Consider the following 18,744-nt stretch of genomic DNA (forward strand, 5'->3'; position numbering starts at 1 on the left):
GGAGGCTGGGCCTCCAGCTCGCACCCAAGGGAATCTGTGATGCTTGCCTCAAACATGAGCTCAGCTTTCAGAGCCAGCAAAATGAGCCAACACTGGCATCAGGTGTCTCAGACTACATGAGGACACTTACAGTGATTGTTGTTATCAAAAGTGTTTATCAGCCACTGCATCTCATATTTGCTTATTATAAACCCCAGCAGCTAGTCCAGAGGCAAGAATTTCCTGGTGAATCAGCTTTATGAACATCTGTCCTGCCAAGTACCTATGTGATGTATCAGTGCGTAGATGAATGGGCAATTTATGTGGCATCTAATTATTCAGAAGAGAGCACCCAGGATTCAGATGCAATTAAATTATGTATGAGGAAACTGAAAAATATTCACTGTTCAGTTCCTATAAACAAACAAATGTGGTTGAAGTCTCCAGGTCTGAGGAACACAAGTAGATGTGTAAGCAGACGGCCAGTAGAGATTGCTTTATTCACTTCAGGTGTTTTCCTTCCAGAGCTCAGGAGGGAGCTCGGGGCCTCCTGAGAAACCCTCATTAGGTGGGGTTCAGGCAGGGAGTGCTGGGGCCAGAACCAGTAAAGACTGTCTTGTGAGAATATAAATTACTTGGAGTCTTGTTTGTCATTTGGAAAGAGATGGCAGAGGCTTGAGATTAAATCTGCTTATATTGCTCTAGCAGTGAAATTGCAGCTCTGAATTGGGTATCCACCATGTAGATTTGTTTGTTCTTTATCTCTCAAGATGGACATTTTGCCTTGTTGCAGACAGTGGGCACAGGAAGCTGATGAAGTATCAGCAGGAAGCCAGTTCTGCTGTATACGTTCATATGGTCAGGGGTCACTAGCAACTGAATAAAACAGTAATGGGATGGAATGGGTTGGTTGGAGGGTGGAGGGGAGAGCTCTGTGTGACCTGCTGCTTGTTCTGCTTCCAGGGCGAGAAGGGTCCCCAAGGGCCAGCTGGCCGGGATGGCATCCAAGGCCCAGTGGGACTGCCAGGTCCAGCAGGTCCTGTTGGCCCCCCCGGCGAGGATGGAGACAAGGTGCGCTGGTCGCTCTGGGAAGGACTTGAGCAATGTGCCCCATTGCCCCCATGCTGCCTCCACCAGCGAGTTGGATGTGCTGTTGGCCACCACCCAGAGGATATTTCATGGTGATGGGCAGCTGAACCCATGCTGAAACCCACCACCCGCCCCGAGCCTGGAGAAGGTGGCCTGCCCCTAGGAGCCTGGCCTTTCCCAATTCATTACCTTTCCCCACTCTCTAATTAAACCCCTCTGATCTGGAAGACTCTTAGAAAACATCAGCTGGGATGAAACACTCTTCACGATGGTTCTCGCTTGGTGTGGCAGCTAAGGAACAACTTAGGGTACACCAGGAGTGTCCAAATCTCTGGCTTTTTTCAGAACATTCTAGGGTATTTCTGTGGGATCTTTGGGATGAGGGATGCAGACACAGGACTTCAATGTTGAGATGTGGAAGTGGTCACCATGTGAACTAACTGTGTCCCTTTGTACCTGGCAGGGAGAGATTGGGGAGCCGGGGCAGAAGGGCAGCAAGGGCGACAAAGGCGAGCAGGTAAGTGGGGTGGATGCTGTGGAAGCTGTTTCCCTGGAGGAGCGTGGTTCTGGTGTGTGACTTGCTGGAAACAGAAAATACCAATTTCCTTTTTTTCTGTCATTGCTTGATCTTCTCTTTTGCTTCATCAAATACCCACGTGATGTAAAAAAGAGGGAGGACCTGAGGTGTGAGTCTGCAGCTCCCAGGAACACACTGAGATGTTTCCATGTCACCCCTTTACTGTGCAAATATCATGAGCAGTCCCTGCCATTCAAGTCAGGTGTTGGGCTGTAGTTCCTTTTCTAGTTGTCTGCAGCACTCTCAGGCACCCTTTATGTGCTACTCAGAGCTAGGGGAAGAGAAATGACACACAAGTATCTAGATAGAGCTGAGTGGCATGATAGTGCTTTGCTGGAGAAAAAGTGCATTTAGATGTGCTGTGCCATTGGCACCAGGGCTGAGGAATGCTGGTGTGTCTGGGGAGACCTGACCCTGTTCTCCCTCTGTTTTGGGAATTAATGCACATTGAATGGAAGCTTGAAGGGCATCGCCTTTCCCAGGTGACGTTTTTTACTCTGTGCTCCTAATGCTGACGTTGCTCTTCTGTTTCATGACAGGGTCCACCAGGTCCTACTGGCCCACAGGGTCCGATTGGTCAGCCCGGCCCCGCTGTGAGTATTGTCCCCCATTAGCAGAAATTCCCTTTCTTACCGTAAAATCCCTTGGGAAGCTCTGCAAGGATTGGCAGTTCCTGCCTGGCACTGCTGATGCACAGGGCATTACCACTGGCTGCAGCAGGAGGCGGTGGGGATGGGGCTTTGCATCTGCCTCATGTCTTTGCTAAGCTGTGCTAGATCCTTTCCCCATAGGGCGCTGATGGAGAGCCAGGTCCCAGAGGACAGCAAGGCCTCTTTGGTCAGAAAGGTGATGAAGGACCTCGAGGTTTCCCTGGTCCTCCTGGCCCAGTGGGCTTGCAGGTAATTGGCAGCATCGAGGGAGGGCTTAGGGTGATGAGAGCTGGGGTTCCACCTGAGGTGTTCACAGCTTAAACCCATCCCCTCCACAGGGCTTGCCTGGACCGCCTGGCGAAAAGGGAGAAACAGGTGATGTTGGGCAAATGGTAAGATGCTTTTGTACTTCTCTGTTTGTCACTGGCCTAGATGTTGCTCCAAGAAATGTGTCTTAAATCTGTCTCCCTTCTCTCTCAGGGCCCGCCAGGCCCACCTGGACCCAGAGGTCCCTCAGGACCACCAGGAGCAGATGGTCCACAGGGTCCTCCTGGGGGAATAGGAAATCCTGGTGCAGTAGGAGAAAAGGTAAAAAGGCATCCAGGAAAACCTGACTGAGGCTTTGCTCTATCAGTAAACTCAGAATGCTGCAGAAGTACAGGTGTGCTCATCCTCTTTTCCCTTCTGCAGGGTGAGCCTGGTGAATCTGGTGAGCCTGGTCTTCCTGGCGAGGTTGGCCTCCCGGTAAGTACATTGCAGAGTGGCTCTTACTCTGATGAAGAACTTCTCTTCAGGGGTATTCTCTGAGGAGCTGGTTGAAGGACAGACATGTCCTGGTTGGACAGGCATAGGTGTGAATGGGGCTGCAGGGGCTGAACCAGTCATGTTCTTGGTCTGGATATTGGGTGACACATCACCATGTTCCTGGGTATTTATAGTGTAACGTTTAGTCACCGAACATGGGCTACCCACAGCTGAACACGACGAACACCAGCCAGCCCTCGTGGGAAGGGACTGCTAAATCATGTTCTCGTGCTTTGAGATACAAATAGAGCTTCTTTCTCAGAATTGATCCAAAGAGGAGTTAGAGATTGGTAAGTTGTTTTCCTGGAAAATAGAAACACCCCTTTTTCCTTTACAGGGTCCTAAAGGTGAAAGAGGTGAAAAAGGTGAAGCAGGTCCCTCTGGTGCTGCTGGTCCACCTGGCCCCAAAGGTCCACCAGGCGATGATGGTCCCAAAGGCAGCCCTGTAAGTACCCCTCGTGCCCAAGCAGTGCTCCCTTGTCTTGCCCAGCAGAGGTTTCTGCATGAAAGAGATCTTTGTGGAAATCTGAAACAGTTTACCAGCCAGAGAATTGCTCCTCCAATGATACATGATATTAGTCCCCTTCTTTAGGGTGCTAAGGAGGAAAAGACCCTGCTGTACCTTGTCTTCCTGCAGTACTTTAATTATTGGTCCTTTTTGCAGGCTATCAGAAAGCCCAATGGAAAGGGCTTGCAGTAGGTTCACTTTGCGCTTGAGCTTACGTATTGCCAAGCTCCTCTGCACCAGAGCGAAGCTTCTGAAACAGTGTGGAGATGTATGTGAATTTGGGAGTTGTGCCTTGAGGGTCAGAGCCCTGCTGATGCTGATTGCTGTACCTCTATTGAAGCCAGTAGAGCTGTACTGATTTATACCAGGTGACAATGGCACAGTATTTATCTTGCTGGCTTCTTTGATGCTTGCCTGCTGAAGGAACTTCTGCCGTGATAAGCAGAGGAGGCAGGAGAGTCAGTCGTCACTCTCAACAGATGGGTTTTGGGGTTATCATATTACTGGTTGAGGCCTATTGTCTGAACACTGGTCTCAGAGTCATTTGAAGTGCACGATAGACATTGTACGGAGAAGAATGGTGAAGTGTTTTAGTCATTAAATGCTTTGAGAGGATCTTCCTGTGACCACGTAGTGAGCAAACATCATGTAATAAGTAAAAGCAAAATCTTCTAGTCTGCACATTCCCCAAAGCTGCGAGGATTTTGCTGTTGCTTGTCCAATGTATTTATGAAAAACCAGTGATGCTTCTGCTTCGTGCAGTCTGGATGCAGAGCTGAACTGGTGGCTGGGACAGGATGAAAACATTGAAGATGGGTTGTGATGTGGGACTGTCTGAGGGTGGAGAACTGGGGCTTTTCTCCATAGGGTGGCTCCCCGTGTTGTCACTGGGGTCACAGGCACTAGTGTTCCACAGTGCTCCAGATACAATCTCTCTGACTTGGGGATATCCTTCTCTCTTTGCAGGGTCCAGTTGGTTTCCCTGGTGACCCTGGTCCTCCTGGAGAACCTGGTCCAGCTGTAAGTGTCTCACAGAAGGGCAATTATGTTCTTCCTCTTGGTTTAGTAAAATACAGCAGTGTGCTGTTCATTCACCAGCATCTCCTCTGGAATTTACTCTTCCTTTATTTGGGAAAGAGGAGGGAGTTGCACCATAAGACTGTTTGTCTGACCATGCTACAACCTTTGGGGCAGTAGCTGTACGAGTGCTGCTACCCATGATATTTGACAAAGGACATTTGCTGTTGCCAGTGTTCCCAACAAGAGATGGGAAGGAATGGTGCCTGGTGGCATGAAGACCAACTGAACACTCCTGCTGCTGCTAATGTTTTGCTCAACTGTATTCATACCCAAAGTATGTCTGCTTGTTTCTTTCTTCTTCCTTTTTAGGGTCAAGATGGTCCCCCTGGTGACAAAGGTGATGATGGCGAACCTGGACAGACTGTGAGTAACTGAATAGATGAGCTCTGTTCCCCATCAGTCCCCACAGTTTTCGTGCACAGGTTCAAGGACACACAGCATCCAATTCCCACCAGCTTCTGCTGCGCTGGTCCCCTGGTGCCTGTCCCTCCCGCCTGTGTCAGCCTGGCTGCTGCATCCGCCCAGGCTGCTTAGCAATACATCCTCAAAGCAAACATTAACTTATGGGAAAACAAAACTCCTTCATTTTAACTTTGCTGTGCCTTATGGTATTTCCTGGTGGGAAGGGATAAAACAAGAAACCACCTGCACCCCGAGGAGGTGTTGGGAGTTGTGCTGCCCACGCCTCAGCTCAGCACAAACTCCAGAGCTCAACTTGAGTTTTACACATTTGCTACTCCTTCCCATGTCTCGTGGTGCAGTTATGGCTTCTTCTGCTTTCCTCTCCATCTAGGGTTCCCCTGGTCCCACGGGAGAGCCGGGCCCCTCCGGACCCCCAGGAAAAAGGGTAAGCTGATGGTTTAGGGGTGTTCTTCCAAACGTGTTTGTGTTGAATTTGTGAAACTGATGTTAGTAGTAGGTCTACAGTAAATCCAAAGCAGTAGCATGTGAAATAAAAAAGAATTAAAAAGAATATCTTGATGCACCATCCCAGCCATTGGGAATTGGTGGGAAGTTGTCAACCACATCCCATGGATTTCTGAGATTTTAACACCCAAAAGAAAATACAAGTGTGAGGTGCTCCTGCTCTTCCTGCCTTGCTGCAGAGCCCAGGGATTCATTTAGCAAGAAGCTAATTTTAAAAGCTTTTCAGAGATATTTGTCTTCATTTTGTCTTCTTCCCTGGGGCTGTAGCATCATTTTGCTAATTCCAGCGGACCATTTCAGATCAGTGGGATCTAATTGCGTTTTGCATCTATTTTGTGCTTTCTCTAGGGCCCTCCTGGTCCAGCTGGTCCCGAAGGAAGGCAAGGAGAGAAAGGAGCCAAGGTAAGAGCTGAATGGGGGTTCCCTTCTGCTGCCCTTTGTATGCCAAAAGGATCTCCCTCCAACAGCGCTGGTGTTTGAAGGACAGTGATTTGATTTCCCTACGTGTTACAACAAATAAGCTTGAATTTGGGGCTGTTGACCTCCAATCTAAGCTTATGTTTAATGTTTTCACAAACTCCATGGAGATAATTAGGGCTTGGTAAGGTCATGGGAACGTTTTACTTGTGAAATTACAAAGTGCCATGTTTGGCAATTCAACGTGTTGTAAACGAGAAGTGTGCACAGCCCTACGTCCTTTCCCAGGGCAGACACATTGCTACTGGACCAGGGTTGTTTTGGTAGGGGTGGCTAGGAGACGTAGAGTGGGATTGCAAACTGTAGATCCAGTTGTTGTGGTGGCTGTGGGAGCACTGGTGGCAGAGGATGTCCTCTGCTAGCTCATGTCCCAGGACCAGACCCAGGACAGCTCAGAGAGCTTGCAGCCAAAGGGTGGTTCCTGCTGGAAATTGGCAGAAATGGTAAAAACTGAAAAGTGAAGGAGCTTGGAGACTGTTCTCAGCGTGTAAGGGGTGGGGAGAAGTAGAAAAATGAATGTATAGGAAGTTTAACATGCTTTGCATGGACCAGCACTCACTCTGTGATATCCTGGCAGCAGCCACAACGTATTCAAGAAGATCTTTTAATGCCCCAATGCGAATTAAACCATGCTGCCTCTTGCATCTAGGGTGAAGCTGGTTTGGAAGGACCTCCTGGCAAGACTGGCCCAATTGGTCCCCAAGGTGCTCCAGGGAAGCCCGGCCCCGATGGTCTTCGAGGGATTCCTGGCCCAGTCGTGAGTATTCCCAAACTGAGCAGAGTCTGAGAAAGCTTCTGGGCAGGGTTGTTCCTGGTGCCTATTGTAACCCATCTGCCTTGGAAGATGCCTTTCTCCCAGTGTGATGCTTAAATGCCTGACAGCAGATAAAACACATTTAGTGGAAATATTGTAACAATGAATATCATCTCCCGGCATGTTTTATTTGAGACTTGGGTCTGCTCACTCCTCTCCATGGGTGAGAGTTTCCATGACCTACAAGGTCCCTTTTCCAGTTCGGATTTGAGCATGAAAGGAACATGAATCCTTTTGCCTTTACCACCTGTGAGAAGTCAGGGCAAATGTTCCCTGGCACAGGGACCAGATGATGAAAGGGAATAATGGGAATAATCCTAGCTAGGAGCACTGCTGTCATGAGAAATTGTTTTGAGGGAATTGCACTGTTTTACAGGGTGAACAAGGTCTCCCGGGATCCCCTGGCCCAGATGGTCCTCCAGGCCCAATGGTATGTCCAGACCATCAAATTCCATGTGTTTTTGAAAGGGGTGAATGTATGGGGTGACGGTTGGACTTGATGATCTCAAAGGTCTTTTCCAACCTAGCTGATTCTGTGATTTTACATTAATTCATTCTCTTTTGTTTTTCCTCCTGTCTCTCAAAGGGCCCACCGGGTTTGCCTGGTCTTAAAGGAGACTCTGGCCCTAAAGGGGAGAAGGTGAGGATAGCACACACCATCTCATTGCATGAGCTGGTGTTCACGTCTGGGTGTGGGGAGAAAAGTGCCATTGTAGAGTGGCCCTGCAGCTGGCAAAGTCCTATCACCTTGCTTAGATACTTGGGATGTATCTAGCAATGTCTTTGCTGGGTGGCTTTGGCATGCGGGTACCTTCAGTGAGAGATCATTATTAACATCTGCTGCTTTCCCCTAGGGTCATCCAGGTTTAATTGGTCTTATTGGACCACCAGGAGAGCAGGGAGAAAAGGGTGACAGAGGTCTCCCAGGCCCCCAGGGCTCAGCAGGACCCAAAGGAGAGCAGGTAAATATTCCATCAGTCATTCATGGAATGTGCTTTTGAGCTGTGGGGTTTGCTGCCCTCGAGCAGGTACAGCACAGCAGAGATGCTCAACCTTGGCTAATTTTTGAGGAATATTTTCTATATTAATGTGGTTTATTCTACATGTGAGATGGACATGCTCCAGAATGTCCCGTTTTAGTGGAAAGTAGGTTCTCAAGGATCATATAAAAAGAGCTGAATTAACTTGGAGGGATGGTACCATCAAATATGCATCTAGAGGACAGGGTTTTAAAACTGTGTGCCAAATGGGATAGGAGATTCCCTGGTTGTGCTGTTATCTGGATCATGCACATGCTTAAAACCAGTTAAACCTCCAGATTTGAATGGAGTCCTCCAAAACCAGTTGGTCAGCTGCAAGCAGATGTCCGTTGTGTAGTTGTATGCCAGTATTGGTGTATACAAGCTTACGCTGTTCTGCTTTTATTTTCCAGGGTATCACAGGTCCTTCTGGACCGATTGGACCTCCAGGGCCACCAGGATTACCGGTATGTGGCAAATAATTGCCTCTGAATTCCCCAGGAGCTACACAGTCTTTCTGGAGTCACCTCCATGCTCCCAGATACACCCAGCAGAGTCTTTCTGGCCTGAGCTTGTATGAGGAAGCTGATGGGGATGGGTTTGCCCAGCTGAGCCTGTTAAAAACACTTGGCTGGGTTACAAGAGTACTGGGGGGTGATGGTTGAGCTGAGAGATGGGCACAGTGGGAGGGAAGACAGGGAAATGAGCCCACCCCATTTCCCTTCCCCTTTCTTTTGGGTTATCGACAATCACATGGTGATTTCTTGCACTTTCTGCTGTTGGTGCATTTTTGACTGGATGCCCAAAGGCTGCAGCCTGCATCTTGGGTGAGCAGCACTTGCTGAGTGTCCTCTGCATGGAGCCAGGACCAGCCCTAGGCTGTAGTAATCACCCAGCAGCTTTTCCAGCCCCCATCCAGGCAGGAGCGTGGAGCGCTGACACAGATTGGTCTGACACAAATGCGTTTTGTATGTTAGCAAATAACGCTGAACTCCAGTGGATGGGGAAAGTGGGAAAAGAAAGGAAGTGAATTAAAAAACCCACCTTGTCAAACATTACTCTGCCTCTCTAAGGGGAGTCTGCTACCTTCTCTGCTAGGAACTGTACTGACTCTGCTCTATTTTTCTCCAAACAGGGTCCACCTGGTCCCAAAGGTGCTAAAGGATCATCAGTGAGTATAGACATTGTTAAATGAAGAGGCTGAGAAGCAATTATGAAGTGCATAATCCACTGCAGCTCCTCCATGTCAGTGGCATTAAGGCAGTTGGCCAAAGATGGCTGTAACAAGCACACCCTTTTCAGGCTGTCTGAGCTCAGGAATGGTAATTGGAAAAGGTTTCTGTTGCACACACCGTGCTTCAGCGAACATCAGTGCAGCAGAGAACACAAGGAGGAATCCAGTGCTCAGTCCTTAGGAGAAAACCTACTGCTGTAAGGCAGCGGGTATTAAAAATAGACGGAGCGGGAGGTGGAGAGCTGGGAAGTGCAGAACGCGGTGAGAATGTGACAGTGAAGCAAGATTCATGTTACAGATCTCCCATGCAGGCAGCTAAAAATTCCTCTTGGGCAGCTTCCTAATGTCTTCTTCCCATGCAGAATTCAATGTTTTATTGAGATTTTATTTGATTTATAAATGGTTGGATTGCTTTGGAGAGTTCACATTGCCATGCACTGGAACAGCCTTCCTTTTCCATAGGAAGCCTAAGCAAAATCTGACTGTTTAACCCCAAGCATTTGACTGATCTTTTTCTTAGGCATCTTGGGGAGGGGGGGTACAAGGACACCCCTCTTATGTGCCTGAAGGGCACAGGAAGAAAGTCTTTGCCACAAAAGACTATTAAAAGAAATGATGTTTGGGGTCTGCTGGAAGTGACAAGTGCATTTTCCTGTGTCACTCCTATTTTTCCCTTGTTTTTCTTCCTAGGGTCCAACAGGTCCAAAGGGTGAATCGGGTCTTCCTGGGCCCCCAGGGCCTCCTGTAAGTAGAACCCATTACACAAAGCATGAACTAAGTCTTAGATTTAATGGGTGTTGTAATGTCGGGGACTGGAAGATTTCTGGGCAGAGATTCAGTGTATCAGGAGTCCCTGCAATGCATTGACACCCTTAGAGGTGCTGGGGAAGAAAGCAGGATGTGAATGGAGCAGTTACTAATGGGAAGATGACAAGAGAAGATGGATCCAATGTTTGAGTTTGGTGGCCAGGGTTTTTATCAGTGCCATCATGGGTGTTTTACATGTTGTGTGCATGTCTTGTGATGCTGCTTCTCAGCACTGGTGGCTGCTTTGGCCTCTTCTGTCTCTTCCCCACTGCCAATGCGATGAGCAGTTGTATCTTCTTTCCCCACAAATCAGGGTCCTCCTGGAGAAGTCATCCAGCCGCTGCCCATCCAGTCTTCCAAGAGGACCAGGCGGAACATTGACGCCAGCCAACTGGTGGATGATGGGAATGCTGATAACTACATGGACTATGCAGATGGCATGGAGGAAATTTTCGGCTCGCTGAATTCCTTGAAACTGGAAATTGAGCAAATGAAGCATCCATTGGGCACTCAACATAACCCAGCACGTACCTGCAAGGATCTGCAGCTCTGTCACCCTGATTTCCCAGATGGTGGGTCCCAGAACAGGGGGAATGAGGGGAAAACACTGTGAGTTTCTACACAGTGAATACAAGCAAGTGCAGGAAGAAAAGGAATTTGGGGGGTCCTGGCTCTGGTCCCTCATGTGGCTGAATGGGAAGGAATACGTAGAAAAGAGTTGGATTAAATGATTGTTGCAGATTGCTTCCAAACGAAATACTCTATTATAAGAATGGGGATATATGGTGAAAAACAGCTATTCCTATAAGGTGCCACAGAATGATGTAGAGTCAGAACATCACCTGGTTTCCAAAAAATATGTAGAAACAGTGGCCTATGAGACACATGAAACATCCCTAGTAAGATGGCTGCTGAAGTGCCCAGCTCCTTCCTTCACAGTGCTGATTCTTTCTTCCCTTCTCTTCTCTCTTGCGCATCCAGGTGAATACTGGGTTGATCCTAACCAAGGATGTTCCAGGGACTCTTTCAAAGTGTACTGTAATTTCACAGCTGGCGGAGAGACTTGCATCTTCCCTGATAAGAAATCTGAAGGAGTAAGTCCATACAATTTCCTCCCTCCCATATCATGGTGATAAGAGATTGTTTCCTAATATGAATATTCATAGACAGTCAATTTCAGGAGAACTGAACAACAGCAAGTAAGGATTAGAGATCCAGAACATTTCTTTGTTATGCAGCGTTAGTGTCTAAAATAAGGAATATGTTTATTAAAACAATTTCTTCGAGTAAGTCAGATTTAAACTGTGATCTGGGACAAGTCTGTGATGATTTCCCAGGCATAACAAATGCTAACACCTTTTTACTTTGCTTTAGAAAGGCAGAAGTGTGTGTTGGTGCAGGAACTGTGAGCTTCATTTAACTCCTTCCCTCCTGCAGCCAGGCTGCTCTGCTCTCTGCATGCACAGGCACCGCTGATTCCTCTGCCCGTGCTGTGTCTTGAGGCAGAGCAGATAAATGTTTCTCTCCTGTCATTTTTCCTGGTGTTTCTTGTGGGTAAATGATCCTCGATGATTGCAACTGGCCTCCGCGCTCTGCCTGGTGCTGATGTGCGAGGTTGATTGCGTCCTTTGTGTAATGATGTGCTTAGCTCAGCTGTACCAGCGATTTTAGTCCTGTCCACATGTGCTGTTTTCCAGAGCTGCTCTCCCCACTACCTGGGGACCAGCTCTCTCACTGGCCAAGCAGAAACTCCTCCGAAGCACCCTGGGGAGCTCCCTCAGTGCCTCAGTCGTGCTGGGTTAAGGTGCAGACAAAGCTGTTCACTGAAAGCCATTTGCTTCCTGAATTCCATCCACCAGAAATATGGGCCAGCACAGGACAAGTAACATACAACATAAATCTCCCCTGAGTTTTTGTTAGGGCTGTTTAACAGGAGATAGATTTCCTCTCATTTGCACTAACTTGCCATGGCTTTCCTCAAAACGTTGACAGCTAAAACACAGAGTCTGCCCCTGATCTTGGGGCTACTCAGACTCCTGTGAGTGGCTCTTTGGCCTCACTACATCCACTGTGGAGCTGCTTTTCCGAGCACTGCGATGCTCCTCAAATACAAATTGTGCTCCACTTTTGCAATGCTGCTGTAAATAAGGAAAAGCTTCAGCCTGCTCTTTTCCCATGTAGAGGAATGAAACCAGCTACCACAGCAGCATTAAGTACTGGCTGACTGGTTTTATTATAAGCCACAGCAGACTTTAAGCCATATCCCCTTTCCCTCCATCCTTAACCCAGCAGAAACACGCTGACTTGCTTTATAGCTCACATACTGGCAAGGAAAGCATGATCCCAAGATACTTGTATGTAGCTTGACCGTTGTTTTTGGAGGGATTTACAGCAGCAGTGCAGGAGCTTGTGGAAGGTCAGGGAGCAGAGAGCAGCCACGGTCCTCCCTTGTGCTCTGACTCAAAAAACGATTCAGCTGATTACATGGGGCTGCCATAAGCGGTGCTCCAACAGCTCATTTCTTGTCAAGGTCACCCACTGCGTTGCTCCAGGTAGTTGGAGCTCCACCATGCTTGATGGTCCAGCACTGACTGTGGCGGATGCACTGACCATGCTGCTCCTTATTGCTGCACAAGCACCAGAGGCAGGCAGAGGTTTTTCCTTAATCACATTCTTTGCCTTTCCCAGCCCCACAGCATCTGGATTTGGTGTTAGAGTGACAGCAGCCTTCCCGTTATCAGCACTGCTTTTCCACTCCAGCCCTCCCATGAAGATCTGTGCATCCTTTATCACTGATAGTTCCTTTTTTCCCTCCCTATCTTTCCTTTTATCTCTCCTGCCAACAGACTGCACTGCTGGTTCTGCATCCAAAGTATGCAGGAGGCAGACTTCATTAGCCCTTAGCCAAGGAGGCTGGTGCCAGGGCACTGCCGGGCAGCACCACACTGTCCCTTCTGCTTGAGAGGCTGCTGGCACTTTAGGGCACTGGCAACCGCTCTTGTTAATGGTGTATAAAGATTAAGAAAGCAGTGTAAAGGAAGTTGGACAGTTTCTATAGGATGTGCACACTCTGCTTGGGGAACTGAATGGAACTTTTTAATTGATTTTTGTTTTCTTCTTTCTCTCTTTCCTCCTTTGCTGTCCACAAACTAGGCTAGAATTACTTCCTGGCCAAAGGAAAACCCAGGCTCCTGGTTCAGTGAATTCAAGCGGGGTAAACTGGTAAGATGCATCTTGGTGCTTTCTGTTTTCTTTAACCCCTGTCATATTTTACAGAGTAAAATGGCTCGTTGGCCCAAAGAGCAGCCTTCCACATGGTATAGTCAATACAAGCGGGGGTCTTTGGTAAGTGGCTAACCTCGGCCCTAGTCTGAATCAGAGCACGTCATCCGCTTTGGTATGGCCAGACCTGTTGCACTCTGCATGCCGGACTAATCCCCATCCCACGTCGCCATACAGATGTTTAAGGTGGAACACTGAAAAAGAAACAAAACCCAATGGGGACACTTTTTTCCCATTGGCTTGAGTGGAAGCCCAGGAGCAGGTGACAATATTGCCCCTGCATTAGGAGGGGACACTGATGTGCTGGGGATGCTGCAGAGCTGGAGCTGTTGTAGGTCTGTCTCCACAGAGGACTGAGGGAGGGCTGGTGCTGTCTCCAAAGCCATTCCCATAACAGCAATGGCAAACTAGGTGTCTCCAGTGCTGCTGTCTCCCAACAAAGTAGCCTTACCCCAAGAAATGAGAGAGCTCTAACGTGATGCTTCATCTGGAGCTGGTCATGGTGCTAGCACAGTCTGTGCTCACTGGTACCCAGGTGAGGTATGAATCTGCACATCCCTGCTCTGCGGCTGGGTTTCCCTAAAGGATGGGGTTTGTCTCTCACGCTGGAGCTGGGCCACACCGGGAGCTCCCATACCACTCCCAGAGCTTGGGAGACATGAAGTCATTGCTTTAAAGGACTTCAAACTTAAAAGGCTTAAAGGACTTCAAGCCAAGTGCATTGGCCAAGCTTGATGGACAGGAATTTGACTTAGCCCCAATTAAGGACCTTTTCAAGAGAGAACTGTCCTAAGGCCAGACGATGTTTGATGTCAGCCAGCAAGGCAGCAACACATAGAGCAGAGAAAAAGCTCTGGTATTTTGTCCTGTAACAGGACATCCACAATGTGGATAGGTCACTCTTACAGAGCCCCAGCCCTGGTCAGGGAGCTCAGAGCAGCCACGGATGAGTGTAAGCCAGATCTCCTTAAGCTGCAGCTCTCTCCCGTGTTGGTGTCAACTCCTGTAGGATGAGCAGGATGCAGATAACGAGCCCAGTCAAATGAGAACTAAGGAAAAAGGAAATAGTGGATAAAACTGACCTGCCCTAGAAGCAGGAGCTGCTCTGTTGTACCATGCTGAGCTGCCTTGTGCAGTCGTCCTTTCCTCAGGGCAGAGGTTTCTTGCAGTGCTCAAACTTCCACCTTAAAGTCAAACAACAAAGCAAACCACCGCATTGTTTTCCTAAGCCGAGTTTCATTGCCACTAAACACATTTTGCTCTGGTTCTGCCCACAAGAAGGGTATGGCTTCTGCAGCTTCTCTGCGTTACTGAACAAGGCCACAAAGCCAAGGCTGCAGCCTCATAGCTCCTTGGAGGGCAGCTACTCATAGCTTAATTACAGAGCACTCCATCAGTTAATGTTACGAGTAGCTCCATTTCTCCACCTTCTCTGCTTTTTTTCCCTGTCCAGTCTATCAGCCAAGTTAGAGGCTGAATTGCCAACCTAGACCTTAGGGCCATTTAGTTTGTTAAATAGGAATTTCAGTGCTACCTGGAACCCTTAGTTCCATCTTTCTCTGTTGCAGTTTTCTTTCTTTTTTACCTGTCCTGCACTTTCTGTTTGGAAAAAAAGCCACCAGGATGTAGAAGACCTGCCTAAGCAAACCAGACCTGCCTAAGCCAACCACAAAGCACCTGAGCCAGAAAAGTACAGTTTGAGTATTTATTTTCATTTCAAGTACCTCTCATTTTCCCCAGTCAGTACTTGGAACCATGAAATTGGTAAACTGGGGACACATTTGCCTGGCTCCAACGTCGGTTGAAATCTATGTGTAGATGGGTGAGATAAATGAGTTTGAGTCCCCCCCAGGTGCTGTGTTGCCCATGGTATTCCATAGAGAAGGTCCCTGGTGTCTTTCCATGCAGCCTGAACATGATCTCCCGGGGGAGGGCTGAGCCCCACGGGGATCTCTGATGCTGTGGGGAAGGTTTCCACCCGGCTGCTCAGCACTGAGGGAGCACAGACGGCTCTGTGTGAATCTCGGTGCTTGCGTGAGGTGTGCTCACCTTTCTTCTGGAGGTAGCTGAAGGACGAAGGGCATAGGAAATGAAACACAAAGAAAACATCTTGTTTTGATGCTTCAGCACCATCATTAATCAATGACACAGACTTCTTGGATCTGATTTCTTACCATTTCTCACGATGCAGCCAAACTGCGCTAGAGGGATAAAAGGGATGCAGATGAGTTTTTTTCTGGACTCTGCCTTCCTTCCCTGTGTGTTACACACAATTCCCAGTAGCAATAACAGGGCCTGCCACCCATCCTGTCCTGTTATCCTTCACAGCCATATAGCATCTGCCACAGGGAAGTGCTATCACGGAGCAATCAGGAAAGGACTGATTTTTGCAAACCCATGTTCCCACGAGCTAGCCTTACGCAGGCAGCCGGTTCCCAGTGGCTCCAGTCACAAAGCTGGGGCAGGGCTTCGTGCAACCTGCAGAGGCAGAGCAGGAACCAAGACCCCTCAACAAGTAGTCAGTCTCCCAAACTAAGCTCTAATTTGAAATAAGAGAAGTAGGTCCTGCAGATCGGTAGTGCCATGTGTCTTTGCATGTGTGCCATGCACTTGACATTTTGTGCCCCATCCTTCCACGTCCTGGTGGTTTTCTGGTAGCTCTCCTCCTGGCATGTGCATCTCTCTCATGGTCAGTCATATTTCCCTCTCAGGAGGACAGTGCAACAGTATCCTGACAACCGGTTGGTATATCTATTTATTCATATTATCTTCTAATTCAGTGTTTTATTGCCTGGTTATGAATCTCTTCTACTGTTTGCAGCTCGCACCACAACTCGATGTTTGGTGGTACCTTGAAGAACACCACACTGTTTGTGTGCCTGTATTTTTCTCCTGGTTGTTTCTAAAGAAACCCACTGTCCATAGAGGACAGTAATGAGCAGCAGCTTTGGTAGTGTGCTGGTGCCCACACACTAGTGGAAGAATGAATGGGAAATACTCCTGTGTGTGCAGAATGAAGTATCCGCAAGAGTCAGAAAATAATGTCAAATAGAACAGACAAAGCCCCAGACCTTACAGAAATCTGTTTCCTCTTCAAAAGCTGGAGAAGCATGCTCAGTATTGGCTTAAACCTGAGGTATCTATCCCCAAATTTGCACTCTTTTGCAACCAGAGCTGAAATCCCTCTTCCCTTTTCCTCCTGCCATGAATTAGCCTGATTTTTTCAGCTCACAACCAAACCATATCCAGCAAGAGAAATAAACTGTCCCTCAGTAGCCATGTCCTGCAGCCCTGTGTCCATAGCGTGACAGGAGCAGGGTCTGCACCTCGGTGAGATGGTGAGACCAAGCCCCATGTACACGATAATAAACATGGGTGAGACTGCTGGTCCTCAGAGCCCCCAGAGTTGTTACGTTGCCCCTCACTGCCCAGTGTTTCCCCTTCTCCACTTCCCATAGCTCTCCTACGTGGATTCAGATGGGAACCCCATCGGCGTGGTGCAGATGACCTTCCTCCGACTCCTGAGTGCTTCAGCCCACCAGAACATCACTTACAACTGCTACCAGTCTGTAGCCTGGCACGATGCCACCACCAACAGCTACGACAAGGCCATCCGCTTCCTGGGCTCCAATGACGAGGAGATGTCCTACGACAACAACCCCTACATCCGAGCCGCCCTCGATGGCTGCGCGGTACGTGAGCAGCGCTGGGCACTGCCGGAGGCATCCATCCCCTCCCCTGGTTGTCCAGCACCTTCTGACTTGGTGCAAATCACCTCCGCACTTCCTGTGCATGTTGATGTAGTTGCCTGGAGGGTTGTCCCCAGCATGGGAGACATTGAGCTTGCTCTTCCCTAATGCTGGGAATATGTGATTCCACTCGAGGTCAGGGAAGCTGCAGCACCTCTAGGAGTAAGGTTGATTTGCTTTATTGCTGGCTGTGCACAAAGGGACCTGCCTAAAACCACAGGTTGCTTTTAAATAGACCCCTTGCCTTTGCTCTTTCCCTGTTCACTCACGCAGGGAGAGGCGAGCAGTGAGTTTCTGAAGGGGCCCAGCATCCTCCCTTTGCCTCTGCCTCCTGTTGGATGCCTGATTTGGGATTGAGCTCTGAAAAATATGCCCTCAGGAGCTAAAAATTTTGGCAAAGCAGGTGCTGCTGGTGTTTATTTTGAGCCCCAGCATGTGCTGGTGCAGAGGCACATGTAATTCTCACCCTCTGGAACTGCAGCACTTGAAGCCCACAGGACAGAAAGATTGAGATGTTTGACAGAAAAAGCCCTTCACAGAATATGAGATTAAAGTGGTTCTGTTCTGGCACATTCATGTGTTTTACTGTAGGAGCAATGAGGAAAATCAGATTAGAATCACTTCTTTTAACACTCTCACGGGGAGGGAAAGGGCATCCATCCATCCATCCCACTTCTGAAGCCATGTTGGGAAGTTTATCCTCAAGTACTTCATATCTCCTGCTAACACAATGTGTCCTTGCTGGAAAGTGCGTTCCCCCTCCTTTCCTTCGTAAGTGTCAGGGATGCTGCAGGATCACATGTTGCATGTTTTAAGGCAGACGTGCTGGCTGAAAACCCTTTTGGTTTAAGTCATTTGGCTCAGGTGCCTGGCATTGCTCTCCTTAATGAGGGGTATCTGCATGGAAAGAGGACTGAAGCTACTTCAAGTTTATTTGCTTGGTTGCTTCTCACAGGCAGCCTCTCTCTGCAAGAGATGTTCCTGTGGGCTGTAGAAAGGAGGTAAAAGATGATAAAGGAGCTTACTGCAGCCTTGCAGAAAGAGGCTCTGCATCTCATGTACCATCTCTGGTACCCTGGTAGATCGTCCTTCCTGAACCACAGGCAAGATACTTAAGATTGAGCCCCACCATGTGGAAAATGAGGTTGGGCTGTCTGGCATGGTGTTGCCACAGGGTCCTGGCAGGGCTCTTGCTAAAGGCTGATGTTCAGGCTGTTATTTGAATGTGTTATCACAGCTCATTCTGTGATACAGCCTATTCTTCTGAGACACACAAATCAGAGGGTATGGTAGAGCCAAAAGCTGCTCCATAAATCCACTTGTTTGTGCAGCTCTGTACACCCTCAGGGGCACTTCTGCTCTTCTAATAATTGTTTATACTTTGGAACTAAGCATATGGCTACCAGGCACGCTAAAAAGACACCGTCACCTTGTGAATTCCATCAGACTTTAAATGGAATCTTTCTGGTAACACTCAGATAATAGTCAAACTAATATATTCAAATTAAATCGCTTCTATTTGCTCAACAACCCATGTGTCTCCTCAGGGAGGCAAAACAGCTACACCATAACCAGGCTCCTGTTCCAGCTGTGAGATGTGCTGACAGCAGAGTTAGTGTCTTTTGATGTGCATGGCAGCAGCTTCTTCTGCTCCAAAGTCTGGGCTCAGGACACTGGGGTTATCATCCTGCTTGAGAGCCTCTCTGCTATATCTGCAGGGCAAATGTGTGGTTGGGTGCTGCATGCTT

General features: G+C 48.4%; 1 protein-coding gene across 2 annotated transcripts in view; it reads left to right on the forward strand.

Annotated features, from left to right (window-relative positions):
- COL5A1 (collagen type V alpha 1 chain) overlaps positions 1 to 18,744 on the forward strand; it is a 136,647-nt gene that overhangs the window by 114,770 nt on the left and 3,133 nt on the right. Inside the window, exons 43-65 of one of the 2 annotated variants that reach the window (XM_030507193.1) lie at positions 943 to 1,050; positions 1,532 to 1,585; positions 2,185 to 2,238; positions 2,437 to 2,544; positions 2,634 to 2,687; positions 2,776 to 2,883; positions 2,986 to 3,039; positions 3,437 to 3,544; positions 4,574 to 4,627; positions 4,997 to 5,050; positions 5,481 to 5,534; positions 5,963 to 6,016; positions 6,741 to 6,848; positions 7,282 to 7,335; positions 7,492 to 7,545; positions 7,760 to 7,867; positions 8,338 to 8,391; positions 9,060 to 9,095; positions 9,849 to 9,902; positions 10,279 to 10,537; positions 10,947 to 11,059; positions 13,119 to 13,187; positions 16,706 to 16,939. In XM_030507193.1, the coding sequence (XP_030363053.1) occupies positions 943 to 1,050; positions 1,532 to 1,585; positions 2,185 to 2,238; positions 2,437 to 2,544; positions 2,634 to 2,687; positions 2,776 to 2,883; positions 2,986 to 3,039; positions 3,437 to 3,544; positions 4,574 to 4,627; positions 4,997 to 5,050; positions 5,481 to 5,534; positions 5,963 to 6,016; positions 6,741 to 6,848; positions 7,282 to 7,335; positions 7,492 to 7,545; positions 7,760 to 7,867; positions 8,338 to 8,391; positions 9,060 to 9,095; positions 9,849 to 9,902; positions 10,279 to 10,537; positions 10,947 to 11,059; positions 13,119 to 13,187; positions 16,706 to 16,939 (2,007 nt within the window). Of the gene's footprint in view, positions 1 to 942; positions 1,051 to 1,531; positions 1,586 to 2,184; positions 2,239 to 2,436; positions 2,545 to 2,633; positions 2,688 to 2,775; positions 2,884 to 2,985; positions 3,040 to 3,436; positions 3,545 to 4,573; positions 4,628 to 4,996; positions 5,051 to 5,480; positions 5,535 to 5,962; positions 6,017 to 6,740; positions 6,849 to 7,281; positions 7,336 to 7,491; positions 7,546 to 7,759; positions 7,868 to 8,337; positions 8,392 to 9,059; positions 9,096 to 9,848; positions 9,903 to 10,278; positions 10,538 to 10,946; positions 11,060 to 13,118; positions 13,188 to 13,241; positions 13,311 to 16,705; positions 16,940 to 18,744 lie in introns of both variants that reach the window. The other variant, XM_030507194.1, reaches the window with a different exon arrangement.

This window comes from Strigops habroptila, chromosome 15 (genome assembly GCF_004027225.2).
Source record: "Strigops habroptila isolate Jane chromosome 15, bStrHab1.2.pri, whole genome shotgun sequence".
Lineage (NCBI taxonomy): Eukaryota > Metazoa > Chordata > Aves > Psittaciformes > Psittacidae > Strigops > Strigops habroptila.